A 14,791-nucleotide genomic window follows, 5' to 3' on the forward strand; every position below is an offset into this window, starting at 1 on the left:
AAGATAAACAGTTCCAAAGACATATGAAAAAGAAAGTAAATGATATCATATGCCCTTAAGAAGAAAAAGTTCCAGGTCCTCGGAGTCAGTGTTCTCAATACTCTTTCCTAGTCATAAAATATAAATTCTTGAGCAATGCCTTGTTAGTTTTTCACAATATACATCCTTTATCATATTAAGATTAAACTGACAGAATTCCCCACCAACAATTCTGTCAAAGGAGCTACATTTACACGTATCTTACATTACATCTAAAATGAAGGTTACTTTTCTTCTGCTAGAAACAAACAACGTAAGCCATTTGTCAACACCTAGCAGAAGTTACAAATCACAAAAATCAATCCTGCCCAGATCTGTGAAATTAAAAATATATCAACATTTAATTCATTGCCTACCAGAATAATTCATTTACCATATTCTGCCCAGCCAAATTTAACCAAATATTAGAAAGCTGCATAATATAACAGGATTGCTAAAACCCAAGGACGCAGCAGAAAGGAACCCTCCTCAGATTTCAATCCCATTATATAGATTGCATGTTGCCGTTTCTGAATACACCATAAAATGGTGAAATAATCAAATGCACTTTGAAATTGTTTAAAAACCTGTCCGAAAAGCAGAAGTATATTTACTACTTCAATTGCACCTAGACCAACACTGCGCTGTAAATAATGTCTCTCAGATTTTTGGTTTCCTTTAAAGAGTGACCGACTCTAATAGTACTCTAACACACACACAGTACAGTGTCAAAAGTCTTTTTATTGCTTCATGTTTCTGAAAAAAGGATGCAGCAAAGCATCCTTTGCAGTAATTCTTGTAGCAGGATTTAAGTCCAATAGTTTATCAAGGAGATCATAGGCGCTATTAGGAACTCTGTCCCATCCTTTGGGTTCAGGCGGCTTCTGTATAGGTTTCTTTTCTTTACCGCCATCTTCATGACCGCTTTGTTTTTGATATTGCACGTGCTTTTTGGATGTCTGACGGGGGGAATCTGGAGCGTTGCCTATTCCAACTTGTAAAGCAAATTCCTGAGAAGGGTTGATTTGTACATCACCTGCTGAAGTGTCAAAGCTGGTAGTTTTCCCCCTCAGCCTTTCACAGAGTTTCTTTAAATCCTGTGCTGGGATTTCTTTGCTACACAGGATTGATTTACCTAAATGAAAAGCACTTGTTAGAATGTTCTTCAGAATGCAGAGCCGTTTTCTGCAACCTGATCTGACATTACAACATAGACTATGTACACTGTACAGAGTTAAAAAAAATTGTACAGGACCGCAAGGCTATAAAAATTAGCAGCAAGCATACAGAACAACAAAGATTGCTAAGACAATTCTTACTGAATTCATTGGCAGTATTAGATACACAGCTATAGGTATAAGTCAGTAGCGCAAGTGTACTGCCCCAAACTGAGCCAGTCTCTCTGCAGGGCCGCCTGGGCAATCTGCTGTGGCAGGCCGTGGAGGCGGTAGGTCTCCCTGCGGGTGGGCAGGGTGGGGGCAGAGCAGGGGTGGGACGGGTTTTGGGCACTCAGTCTCTAAAAGATTCGCCATCACTGCTGTATACTATGCAGGACTGAGAGAGGGAGAGGGAGGGAGAAAAAGAGGGAGAGAGAAGGAACACATCCCACATGATCGTATGTATTTCTGGAAAAAAATAAGTGAAACTGTCAAATTCTGGGTTGATTGCCCTGCGTACATTGGTCCCACTGTGCATGACTATGAAGATACAGCAGCCAAGAGACAACTTAGCCAGACCTCAACTATGTAATTCATGGCTGTACTCACCTCATCAACTGGAAGCCCTTGAAACTGTGTTGCTACAAGTGAATGTATTGCCTTTTGCAGCCTAAACAAAGCAGCCTGTTTTATTCTGTACCTGACTTACAAGTCAGAGATGCAAATTTTGTTCTCGGTATGGAATTGTCAAATCAGCTGTTTCAAGCGCAAAATATCTTTGAGCTATTTTGCGCTACTCTATGAAGGAAGAGGCTGTTTGACCGTTATCTGCTGAGCAGCTCTAATATTAAGAGATGCAGAAGACACGACAAGACATAATATCCGAGACAATATAAACGAAGACTTAACTGATACCATCACCAGTGAGTCTGTACTTTTTGCTGCGGCTTTGATGGATGTGGGGGAATCTGTGAACCTTTAAACTTGGTGAACATTTGTTATCCCCAGGTATCTGAAGTGTATTTAAACTGAATACCTGTGGCTCTTCGGAGTGCAGCAAAAGCAGCACTGACACCGTGGCTCTCCTTTTATCTGTTTTAATTTTCACTGTAATGCCAAATATATACTAGGTTTACTGAATTGCTGATTCTGCCTTAATAGGATTTTGTTGACAGATTTAGAAACATTTTTTCCCCCCATCATGATCTTTTATTGTGGCAAGTTGATGTTTAGGGCAAATTTTTTTGCACAAATCACTCTGGATGATCATCTGATAACTACAACTAAACACTGTAGATAGAAATGGAAAGTGAGGAATGTCATCCAGGTGGAGCCATCCTAGGAGTTGAAGCCCCTGGCAGTCTCTTTTTGGAGAGTACAGGTAGTCCTCGACTTACAACAGTTCATTCAAAGTTACAACGGCACTGAAAAAAAGTGACTTATGACTATTTTTCACTTATGACCGTTGCAGCATCCCCCCATGGTCAGCTGATCAAAATTCGGACGCTTGGCAACTGACTCATATTAATGACGGTTGCAGTGTCCTGGGGGGTCACGTGATCCCCGTTTTGTGACCTTCTGACAAGCAAAGTCAATGGGGAAGCCAGATTCACTTAACAACCATGTTACTAGCTTAACAACTGCAGTCATTCACCCTAACAACTGCGGGCAAGAAAGGTTGTAAACTGGGGCAGAATTCACTTAACAAATGTTTCACTGAGCAACAGAAAATTTGGGCTCAATTGTGGACGTAAGTTGAGGTCTACCTGTACTACTATTGAGAAATGCAGCAAAAAAGAGGTCTGGTTACAATTCTGGGAAAGGAGAAGGGGAATGAAAGAGGAATGCAGATCCGAGGAGGGGTGATTCAGAGCCAGTAACATTGATTAGAATTAATTAGCCACATGTTGGCTTGCAGCCTTTTTTATTTCACAAACTGGATCCCTCCGATTTGATTTGTATGTTTGTTTTCTATGGGATTATTTAAGAAGTCTGACATGATTTAAGGAATTTGGCCCTGACGTTTAGATGAATGGATTCCAATGCTGTTTTATCTGAAATTATGTAGAAATCCATGAACATAATCCTAATTATCTACATGCAGACAAATAATCATAACATTAGTTACAAACAGGTTCAAAAAAGAATGACCGAAACCTGCGTACCAAATGTTTTAGCAGCTTGAACGGTTTCTCTGGAGCCACGAATAGTCATGATCTGTGCCAAAGCTGTTAAATCATCGCTAGCCTTGTAAAATGGATACCGACCACTCAGCAGAGAGAGAAATATAATGCCTGCAGACCACATGTCAATCGCTGTAATTAGAAACAAGACTTTAGTAACAATGATTAGTTATTCCAATTCATTCCCAGCGTTAAAAAAAAATATCTGAGGAGTCAAAACATATTATAGAAAGCATTATTTTATATATTTCAACATGAGACTGCTGTTATTTCTTTGGCTTTTCACATTTTATAATCTTTCCCAAATGAACTTCAGGAAGAACCAAGCAAGGACGAAGGATCTGCAATAATACCTTATAAATACTCGATGCAATTTATGAAAAGAAAAGGGTAAAACAAGCCAATGAAGGAATTAGTTCAAAATTGTATCACAGCAAAATGTTTCTGATAAGCCCGAATTTACATGACTTTTTTTTTTCAAGAGGAAACTTGGGCTCCTCACTATCTGTCCCATTGCAGTATATCCTAAAAGTATTGATCCTAAAAGATATCAAGACATTATTGTTTCAGCAGCAGAAAAGTTTTTTAAAAAAATAATCTTGTAGAATTCAGATACACTGACTGAAACAGCATCAATCTGGATGGTTTTCTGAGAGACAGGTGGAAGTAGTATTCACATTTCCAAACTGCTTAAATTCCACATCTGACAGCTTTATTAAATATTTTTTGCCAGTTTGAAACTTTTAAAAAAAAATCTGCTTGCAAGACTATTATGTTAATTATGCTTGCTCTAAGACAGCATGCTAATGGATATTACATATTCAGAACGAGGGCTTTTAAAAAAAAAATAGCACAAAACTAAAATCATTTGAATTGTCTACTTCCCCCCTTTTGTTTAAAATAGAAAGATCACAGTAAATATTTCAGATACAGATAGTTTCTATCTAAGGTTCTTATTTTAGCTAGCAAGTTTTAATAAAAGAACATTTTAATAGTTTTAATAGTTTATTGGATTTAGTAGCTGGTGTTAAGTTTGATTTATTGTACCTGTAGTTTGATTAGGGCACTTTGTTAATACTTCTGGTGCTCTGAATCCAGGAGTGCCTGCCCTTGGGGCAACCTGCTGACGTCTTGGGGTTAAATAGGAAAAAAAAATAAATTAGAAAATAATAGCATACAATTTGAACATTCCACAGCCAAAGTACTTTCTAGATCGGGCCTGCTCTACTCATTGAGGGCAAAGGGCCATAGGGATACATTAAAAATCCTCATGGCCCACAAAGAAATTATTGGAGTGATGATTGTGTGTCTTGGGGAACGGCGGAAATGCTGGAGCTGCTGCTGGTGCTTGGCAGCATGTTTTTTGTGATTGCTGTAAGTTTACATTTTTTTCAAAAAAAAAAGGTCTGCAGGCCACACAAGGCTGCTTGGTGGGCCACATACTACCTGTATACCAGTGGTGGCGAACCTATGGCACATGTGCCAGAGGCGGCACTCAGAGCCCTCTCTGTGGAAACGCGCGCCATCGCCCCAGCCCCGCCTCCCCCTGTGGCCCCCTCACCAGCAGCCCCCCCAGAGAGGAGTCGCCCCCAGGCGCGGCCCACGTGGAGCAGCGCAGCCAAGGACATGGCAGCCGGGCAGCGGGGACAAGACTCCGCCCTTGAGCCCCGTCACGCGCAGATGATGCTGCGGGGTGCGGGCAGAGGGCATGACCGCCATGGCGCTGCAGGGCCACCTGGGCAATCTGCTGCGGCGGGCCGTGGAGGCAATAGATCTCCCTGCGGGTGGGCGGGGTGGGGGCAGAGCAGGGGCGGGAGGGTTTTGGGCACTCAGTCTCTAAAAGGTTTGCCATCACTGCTGTATACTATGCAGGACTGATCTGGGATGTACTTCTATATGGTGATATTAAAGGATGTCTAGCAAGATAAATAGCATGCTGCGATTGCAACTCCAGAATTCTCTGCCAACACAGTCAAACGCTAACTTGGAAGCCCAAAAACTGAACCAATCACATCCAGAGGACATTATGTTAGGGAAGGTTGTTCTCATATCTTGTTCTCTAGCTACAACATTTTGAAAATTAAAGCATATAATTACTTCTCCTGTTATTGGGAACATATACATAGAGATACAGCTTACGTTTCTTTACATAGTACTCATGAGTAGAATTGCAAAGGATTTGTCTTGTAGTTATATCGTTATAGTTCTAGAGAACCTATCTATTTAAACTTATCCTATAGAACTTGGATGCTAATTTTTTTCTACTGCTCTATGTCTACGATTGTTGTTTTGATACTTGTATGAACTATCTAGCTCAGTGATGGCGAACCTTTTAGAGACCGAGTGCCCAAACTGCAACCCAAAACCCACTTATGCATCGTCGGGTGCTGGGTGGGTGTGGCCCATTGGGTGGGCGTGGCCCATTGGGTAGGCGTGGCTATGGTGGTAACGGCAGACTGGGTGGGACTAAAAAGTTCAATCAATCAATTCCAACTTTGCAAGGTCTTTTTTTTTTCCACGAGAAGTTGAAATTGACTGATTGATTGAACCTTTTTTTTTTTGTACACGGCAGAGGAGGCCTAAAGCGAAAAGGTTTTATAAAACCCAGCTGAAGGCCTAGGACTGGGCCGACGGCACGCGTGCCCACAGAGAGGGCTCTGAGTGCCGCCTCTGGCACCCGTGCCATAGGTTCGCCACCCCTGATCTAGCTGATACTAACTAAATCAGTTTATATAGGAAGGAGTAACAAGTAGATAATAAATCTACTTCTTTATGCATTCTATATCTGACATCCTCCCAAACTGACACTTCTATGATGGAAACTGGAAAGGGCTCAAGTCTTTGTTGGTGTTGAGAATTCTTGTACTGAAAGTGTACGCCATTATAAAATCATGTGGGTGAACTAAGTGTTTGATATTTTTTTCTACTGTTACATTTCAAGGTTCTAAATGTAGCATGTGCTTGCTAATCCACTCATTTATCTATACTTTTAATGCTGCTTGGCAACAGAGCAAATACTTTTACTGCATCCATAATGAATTACCTTGAAAGACAAATGGTGCAGACGCTATCTTTTGCGTAACAGTCACAGGTCGAGTGAGCTGGGGTGCTGCTGGCAGCTTTCTTGCCTAAACCATTATTTACAACTGAAGTTGTCTTCTTCTTCACCGACAGTTTCCTCATTGGAATATCCATTATCCTGGGTTGCTTTGTGAGCAGTAAAATAAAACTTGCATTTTAATGCAAGGCATATTCAAACACAGAATAGGTGTGCTGATTTATTTCATGAGACTTGTAATGGTTAACTGCACTAATAATACACAACTATATAAAAAAGGGCTAAATAAAAAAACTTACTCGAGAAAACGTATCAAATTACATGGATTAAAAAAACATTACAAATAAAATGCCATTCCTATTCCCTAATTGCTTAGCAGAACTCAACTAGTCCAGGCTTCCAAGTTTTATAAATACAGGTATTCCTTGGTTGATGATGGTAATTGGGACCAGAATTAAGCTATGCAGTTGTACAGCACGGCATCACATGACTGCATCATTCAGTGGCAACAATCATGGCAGTCCTTGTATTAACTGAATCCCATCCGGCCATTAGGTGAGGATTCACCCTGATTCAAGCCATTCCTGGCTTGCTCCCTACCAGTCCTGAGGCTACGACACCTCTTGAACCCCATCCACCCATGTTCCCCTCATCTCTTCCCTTCTAGCTATCCTACAAAATGCCGCTAGGATTTAAAGTACCGCCCTGGACCTTTACCAATCAAGGCCAGCCACCATGACCCCCAGCCTATAACTCAGCTCCAGCACCGCTAGCACTGCTACCACTGCAAAGTACTGCCACAAACCCCATGCTGCAGCCAGATCCCCAGTGCAAAGCCTCCATCGCCCCAACCACTTAGTTGGTATGGCACAGGGCAATAGGGCTGGCAGAGGTGGTGGAGTACAGAGCAGAGATGGGAGGGGAGATAGATAGGTGAGAGAAGTTAAAGCACCCCTGTACTGCCTAGCGCTCAGTACTGATTACATGACCAAAGAGAAACTGCAATGGATGTAATTTGGGAGACTGGACAGAAATACCATTTGTTCAACACTGCTGTAACTTTGGTCACTGAACGAATGAATGGTGGTTGACCTCTGAATATGTTCCTCTGGGATAAGAATACTTACTTTAACTGTGGAACGGGCTTGAAATGCTGAGCTTCGCACATTGAAATTTCTCTCCCCAAAAACCGAACGCTGAACAGAATGACAGTCTGGATCCTCCTGTGATGTCAAGAAAGGACAATGAGAATTCTTATCTCTAATGCAGCATTCATAGCAGTGCAGTCTTTAAGTTAATGAGCAAATACTGAAAGAACTGTATTTATCAATTATCCTGTTTTTTACTCAGGATACAGAATGACAGAATACAGACTGCTCCATCCTCCGATTTTTCAACAATATCCCTGTGAGACAGTAGAAAATTAGCATGGTTTTAAAACTGGAAGAAGAAACATGAATAAACCTGTGCTTTATTGATGACATTATCCTTAAAGCCAAAAATGTGAGGGATCTGCAAGATCTAATAATACAAATCAAGGAGCACAGTAAAAAATAGGACTAATATTAAATATAAACCTCAAACTAACAACAGCAGGCAGGACAAACCTTACAATTAACAAAGAAGGTACTGAACGATGGATAGCTTTTGCCTTTTAGGATCCACCATCAACAATAAAGGAAGAAGCATCATGAAACACACCACAGCCGAGCATTCGGTACAGCAGTCACAAAGGTCTTGGAAAAGTTATTCAAATACCATGATGCATCTATATACCTACAAAGACCAAAATTGTACAAGCTATGGCAGTGGTCCCCAACCTTTCTGGCTTTGTGGGCTTGTGGGGGGAGGGGATGGTTCTATGCAAGTGGCGGGCGAGAGCGCAGCTCCACTTGTACAAGCAGCGGGCACCTGCGCCTGCCACCTGCACAAATCGAGCCGTGTGCGCGCTCACCCACTGCTCGCGCAAATGGAGTTGCATGTGCTCACCTGCCACTTCCGCGGCTCGGTTCTGAACGGGCTACGGCCCAGTACTGGGCTGCAGCCCGGGGGGTTGGGGTCCCCTGAGCTAACGGTACTTCATGCCACACTCTACGAAAGCGAAAGTTAAGACTCTGAAGAGGCAAGACTAAACCAGTATTGATGCTTTTGAGCATTAACACTGAAGGCGACTTCTGAAAAACCACGGAGAGCCAAGAAAAGAAGGAAACGCGTAACTGAACAAATCAACCCAAAGAGGCACAAAAGACCAGGCTCAAATTATCCTACTTTGGAGACATTATGTGAAAAATCTAGATCTCTGAAGAAAACCCTCATGCTGGGAAAGGCAAAGGAAAGAGAAGAAAATGCCAGCAATAATGTAGCCAGACTCAGTTATAGTGGTGATGGAAAAACTGAAGGACCAGCTATGGTCAGATCATCATGAAAAGTATGTGACCTGATTACATATAATCAACCCATTGACCAATCTGTGAGACATTGAGAAGCTGCCTGGGTCAAAGTCTCCCAGTAAGCTGCTGGGATTGAGGTGGTTCGGAACCTGGGTCTCCCCAGTACCAGTATAACAACCACGACACCATAGGTGAGATGGGAACTTGGTTTCCAAGTCCATATTAGGTTGATCATATATTGCCACCTGCTGAGACAAACCCCATATTCAGTGTAATGTTTGGAGCAGTTACAGCTTAATACAAAGAAGTACATAATAGAACAGACCCAGATTTTTTTATTCTGTAGTAACCAAACTGGAACCCATTAATACACAATACTCTCATATGAATATTATGTAAGCATAATTATTTCAGAGTAATGAAATCCAGTTTTGTGTGATATCAGATACTGATATTTTTTTCCCCAATATTTCATATAAATACAAAAACTCTGAAACAGAATGACATATTATTCTGGTATTATATCTCCCCCTGTTGGATAAAGTTACTTATTAAATAAATCCATCCGGCAAAATTATGAAAAAAAAAGGAACTAGAACCTTTCTTTTGTGTCCTTGTTTAATCTGCGTTTGTGAAATGGAAGAAAGCCTTTTATTCGCTGTTTTGGTGGCTGACTGATGAATGAGCTGCCTTGATGTTGGGGAAGCAATTTGGCTTCCCACAGTTATCAAAGGTTTGTTGTATGCAGAACCTCTTTGCTGAGCTTCGGATGGTATAACTTTGAGAAGTTCCACTTTTGTCTCAGGAGTTCCTTGTGCCAAGCCAAAGTCAACCAATGCATATCTGAAGACAATTAAAAATACAAACAGTTAATGACGACACTCACTTTTCTTGTAACAGAATCTAAAAAACTTCTTCCTTGTATCCTATTCAGATATTGAAAGCACATACCCGTGTTTCCGCAAAAATAAGACCGGATCTTATATTAATTTTTACTCCAAAAGACATATTAGGGCTTATTTTCTGATTAAGGCTTATATTTGGGGAAATACAGTACTAAATGCGTCTGGTTGGCTGACGATCTTAATTGAGGCTTATTTTTGGGGTGGGGCTTATATTACGAGCACCCTGAAAAATCATGCTAGGGCTTATTTTCCGGTTGGGTCTTATTTTGGGGGGAACACGGTATATACAATTTGTACCATATTACGTTTAATATCCGTCTTTAATAACAGAATGAGAATAACCTACTGAAAAACTGTGCATGCAAAAAACACGTCTGCTAAATGTGGCAAAGTTGATTTGGAAATTTACCAGTTTACCAAACTGGCAGGCCACGAGTTCAATACATCTCCTCCCATCTACCATAAATACTTGATTTTTCTCGACCTTATCCAGACATTCGTGACCCAATTATTTTTTTTACTAAATACATTATTAACTTACTAGATTTAATATACCATATAAGAACATGGTAGGTTAGACTTACTGTTGCAGTTGCCTGTTGTACAGAAAATTACTGGGCTTGACATCACGGTGAACGATACCGAAGTGATGAATGCGCTTCAAAGCTTTCAAGAGGTTAAATGTGTAGTTTCTTACTTCGTCGAATGAGAGAGAATCCAAGATGTCCTGTACAAATGTTGTAATAAGTTAAGCGTGCATTAACTTGCCATCAAACTCTCTTAATTCTTTTAATAAAAAGGAATTTAGAACTCACCGAAAATGATTCATGTTCCAGATAAGGCATAACGATTACCACGTGATCATTTTTTCTAAAACAATATTTAACTCCCATGACATTATCTTGCCCCCTACCCAAAGGGAAAAAGAGAGAGAACGTAGCCTTGTTAGATGTTTCCACAGATCTTTTCTGAACAAGTACTTCATTATTCTTTAAGGAAAACCATTTCACACTAACAGCTTTCCATTGATGAAATCCAAAAAACAAGTTTATGAAAATGGCTGATGTCAATATGCAGGTCTTGGCGTATTCGGGTCTTTTCCCGTGTAAGATTGAGAGTATCTTGGCGACGTTTCAATGAGGTCCCACTCGTCATCTTCAGGCTGGGGTCTTCGGCTTCATGCTTGTGCGAGCAAAGTGTGATCGGAGCTGCCGTCTCTCTATAAATATTGGTGGGGGTGTGTGGAGTGCTGGCTTAGTTGCTGTAGGTGGGTTGGTTGGCTGTGTGGGAGCCAACCAACGTGTGTGTATGTATGTATGTATGTATGTATGTATGTATGTATGTATACACACACACACACACACAGATATTTTCAATATCTTCCAAGGGCTAGATATAATGCCCTAAAATATGCCTAGAAACCAACGTGTGTGTGTGTGTGTGTGCGCACACACATTAAGTGGTGCCATCATTATTTGGCAATTTTATTTCTTTAAATAATTTTAGGGCACATTACAACTTCACCACTATTCAGTATTAGAATATAGATAACCTTTGACTAATTACCACAATTGAGCCTAAAATTTCTATTGCTAAGCAAGGCAGTTGTGAAGTGGGTTTTGCTCCATTTTATTACCTTTTTTTTGCTATGGTTGTTAAATAAAATTGCTGCAGTTGTTAAGCGAACCTGGCTTCCTGTCAGTTTGTTGGAAGCTGTCTGGGAAGGTTACAAATGGTGACCACATGACCCTGGGACAGTGCAACTTCCATAAATACATGCAAGTTGCCAAGGATCTGAATTTGGATTATGTGACCATGGGGATGCTGCAACGGTCGTAAATGTGAAAAACGGTCATAAGTCACTTTTTTTAGTCCTGTTGAAATGAAATAAATGAGATAATATATATAGTATCTATATATTATTCCATGGTCCATTTATATATACAGATAGTCCTTGACTTACAACAGTTCATTTACTGACTGTTCAAAGTTACAACAGCATTGAAAAGTGACTTATGACCATTTTTCACACTTGTGACCGTTGCAGCATTCCCGTGGTCACATGATTTACATTCGGACGCTTGAAAACTGATTCCCATTTATAATATAATAATATAATAATAATATTATGATAAAGTTGGAAGAGACCTTGGAGGTCATCTAGTCCAACCCCCTGCTCAGGCAGGAAACCCTATACCATTTCGAACAAATGGCTGTCCAGTCTTTTCTTAAAAACTTCCAGTGTTGGAGCATTCACTGCTTCTGGAAGCAGGTTGTTCCACTGGTTAATTGTCCTAACCGTCAGGAAGTTTCTCCTTAGTTCTAGGTTGCTTCTCTCTTCGGTTAGATTCTACCTGTTGCTTCTTGTCCTGCCTTCAGGCGCTTTGGAGAATAGCTTGACTCCCTCTTCTTTATGGCAGCCCCTGAGATATTGGAACACTGCTATCATGTCCCCCCTCGTCCTTCTCTTCATTAAACTAGACATACCCAATTCCAGCAACCGCTCCTTATATGTTTTAGCCTCCAGTCCCCTAATCATCTTTGTTGCTCTTCTCTGTACTCTATCTGGACAGTTGCAGTGTCCTGGGGTCACATCATCCCTTTTTGTGACCTTCTGACAAGCCAACTCAATAGGGAAGCCAGATTCACTTAACAACAGTGTTACTAATCACTACTGCAGTGATTCACTTAAGAAATGTGGCAAGAAAAGTTGTAAATTAAGAACGTACTTAACAAATTTCTCACTTAGCAACATAAATTTTGGGTTCAACTGTGGCCATAAGTTAAGGACTACCTGTAAATATATTTATTACACACACACACACACACACACCTCTCTCTGTGTGTTTGTGTGCATGTGTGACAATGGAATGTTAAATAGCAGTAACAAAGGTGGTAGAAGTGAATTTTTTTTCCTGTATAAAAAGCATAAATCAAAGGAATTTAAATACCAAGAAGTCCATTGTGAGTCTTGTGGAAATGTAAGATCTTTGTGTATGTCTACGTCCATACATACCCTGCTATTATAAGACACTGAAGTTCAGCAGCAATTCGTACAGGATGACTGGTAGGAATCAAGTGTTTCAAAGCCACTTTTTCTTCACGGCCTCCTCGTACCTGGCCTATTGCCAAGTAAACAGAACTAAATGTTCCTACAAAAAATAATATAGATATACAGTATTTAGCAAAAATTTAGTAGTCTCCAGTTGTAATTAGCAGTCGATTTTGTTTTTCTATAAACTTTTTCTTTCTCTAAACCACCAGATCCCCATCCAAAGCTTTTTGGATCTTTGCATAAGCCATTTTAAACTTTTTTTTTTTTTTTAAAAAGTACTGTGCAATTGCAAGAACATGAGCCTTGTCATTGTGATACATAGTTCAGATGAACTTTTAAGAAGGAAGGTTATATTCACTATGCTGCAGCTGTACACTTGGATTTTTAAAAATAGCTGGTGATTCCTCAAAACATTTTGTCTGTTCTTTGTTTTTTGAGATTCTCCAAACTTATGGATTTATATGTCTTCAAAGTAGGGGGTTAGAGAATATATTCTATACTACCCAGAAAAGGGCATATTAGATTTTTATTTTTTGACAAAAGATTTAATCACATTGGCTTTTTGTATCAAAAATAAACAAAGAGAGAAGATCAGCCCAACACCGTATCCACCAAATTAATTCCCTCTGAGGTTTTGAAAAGAAATCACCTGCCTTAATTCATTTGTCTTCCCAAAATAAAGGTAGATCATCAATTGCAGATACTTATAGTACCTTTACAGAACTTTATTCCATGAACCAGATTGGGAAAAAACTGCTGTAAAACAACTATACTTCTGTAGGGATCTTAACAGTTTTGTAAAGTTTAAAGTTGCGAATACATTTTATACTCTAATTCAGACAAGATTTGTTACTAATTTAAACAATTTTTATTTTTTTAAATCTGCTCTGAGTTAAAGTAAAAAGTGTATTGAAAAAAATAGTTACTTGAAATAATATTTTTCTTCTTCTTTTCTTTTTCCTTTAATAACATTTTCTCCCTTCTTTGAAATCCTGTCACCTAATTTGAAGCTGTTTCAGCCACACAACTTATGCATGTGATACTATTGTAGAGCTACTTTCCTTGTCCTTCAAAGAGGTTTCTAATCTATCAGAGATAAGGAAAAAAGCACTACTAAAGAAAATTCATGGACAACTCCTAAGCAAGTTACTATTTACTTGCCATACTCCTGAATAATGTCAAAATAACAGCAAGCATGAAGTTGGATATCTCCCAACTATGTATACAGAGAGTCCACTTATGACCACAAATGGGATCAGGATATCCATTGTAAGCAAAGCGGATTTTAAGTGAGTTGCACCCAATGTTTTGCCAATCTTCCCCCCCCCCCCATGGTAAAACAAATCACTGCAGTTATGAAGTGGATCACATGGTCATCAAGCAAATCCAGCTTTCCCCATTGACTCTGCTTGTTAGAAGCCAGCTGGGAAGGTTGCAAATGGTGATCACATGACCTGGGATGCTGCAGCTTTGTAACTACATGCCAGTCACCAAGGGCCTGAATTTTGATCAAGTGTCCATGGGGATGTTGCGATGGCTGTAAGTCTGAGGACAGTTGTAAGTCACTCTTTTCAGTGCTGTTGTAAGCTTGAATAGTCAGTAAGCAAATCATTGTAAGCTGAGGACTACCTGTATTGTTCCAGAGCACAGATCAGCCTTACAGTGGTCACCTACAAACCTAATTATAGCTTTGAAATGGGAAATCTGCTACTGGCTAGTTCCACTTCAATTGCAGGAGGAACTCACATAGGTACATACTTTTCTTCTCAATAAAGGGAAATTCTTGCATAAGGTCCTCAACTTAAAAGCATAATGCAGCCTGTTTATCACAGTCATAAGTTATGATAGTCATAAAGTCATAAAGCATGTTACTCGTGAGACTGACCTGATTTTATTATCTTTTTTTTGCGAGTCGTTAAGCTAATGCCATGGTCATTGGCATCGGACCTGGTTACCTTCGAGACCGCCTCCTGCCACAGATTACCCCCCACCGACCTGTACGCTCTCACAGAGTGGGTCTCCTCG

General features: G+C 40.2%; 1 protein-coding gene across 1 annotated transcript in view; it reads right to left on the minus strand.

The window, feature by feature from the left end:
• Positions 1-739: 739 nt before the first annotated feature.
• CDC7 (cell division cycle 7) overlaps positions 740-14,791 on the minus strand; it is an 18,519-nt gene continuing 4,467 nt past the window's right edge. The window contains exons 4-12 of the mRNA XM_015824103.1: positions 12,728-12,863; positions 10,527-10,620; positions 10,296-10,438; positions 9,406-9,649; positions 7,544-7,639; positions 6,402-6,565; positions 4,406-4,488; positions 3,341-3,490; positions 740-1,153 (exon numbers count right to left, since the gene is read on the minus strand). Of these exons, the coding sequence (XP_015679589.1) occupies positions 759-1,153; positions 3,341-3,490; positions 4,406-4,488; positions 6,402-6,565; positions 7,544-7,639; positions 9,406-9,649; positions 10,296-10,438; positions 10,527-10,620; positions 12,728-12,863 (1,505 nt within the window). The 3' untranslated portion in view covers positions 740-758. The remainder of the gene's footprint in view (positions 1,154-3,340; positions 3,491-4,405; positions 4,489-6,401; positions 6,566-7,543; positions 7,640-9,405; positions 9,650-10,295; positions 10,439-10,526; positions 10,621-12,727; positions 12,864-14,791) is intronic.

The sequence above is a fragment of the Protobothrops mucrosquamatus genome, unplaced genomic scaffold (assembly GCF_001527695.2).
Source record: "Protobothrops mucrosquamatus isolate PMUCROS unplaced genomic scaffold, P.Mucros_1.0 scaffold2118, whole genome shotgun sequence".
Lineage (NCBI taxonomy): Eukaryota > Metazoa > Chordata > Lepidosauria > Squamata > Viperidae > Protobothrops > Protobothrops mucrosquamatus.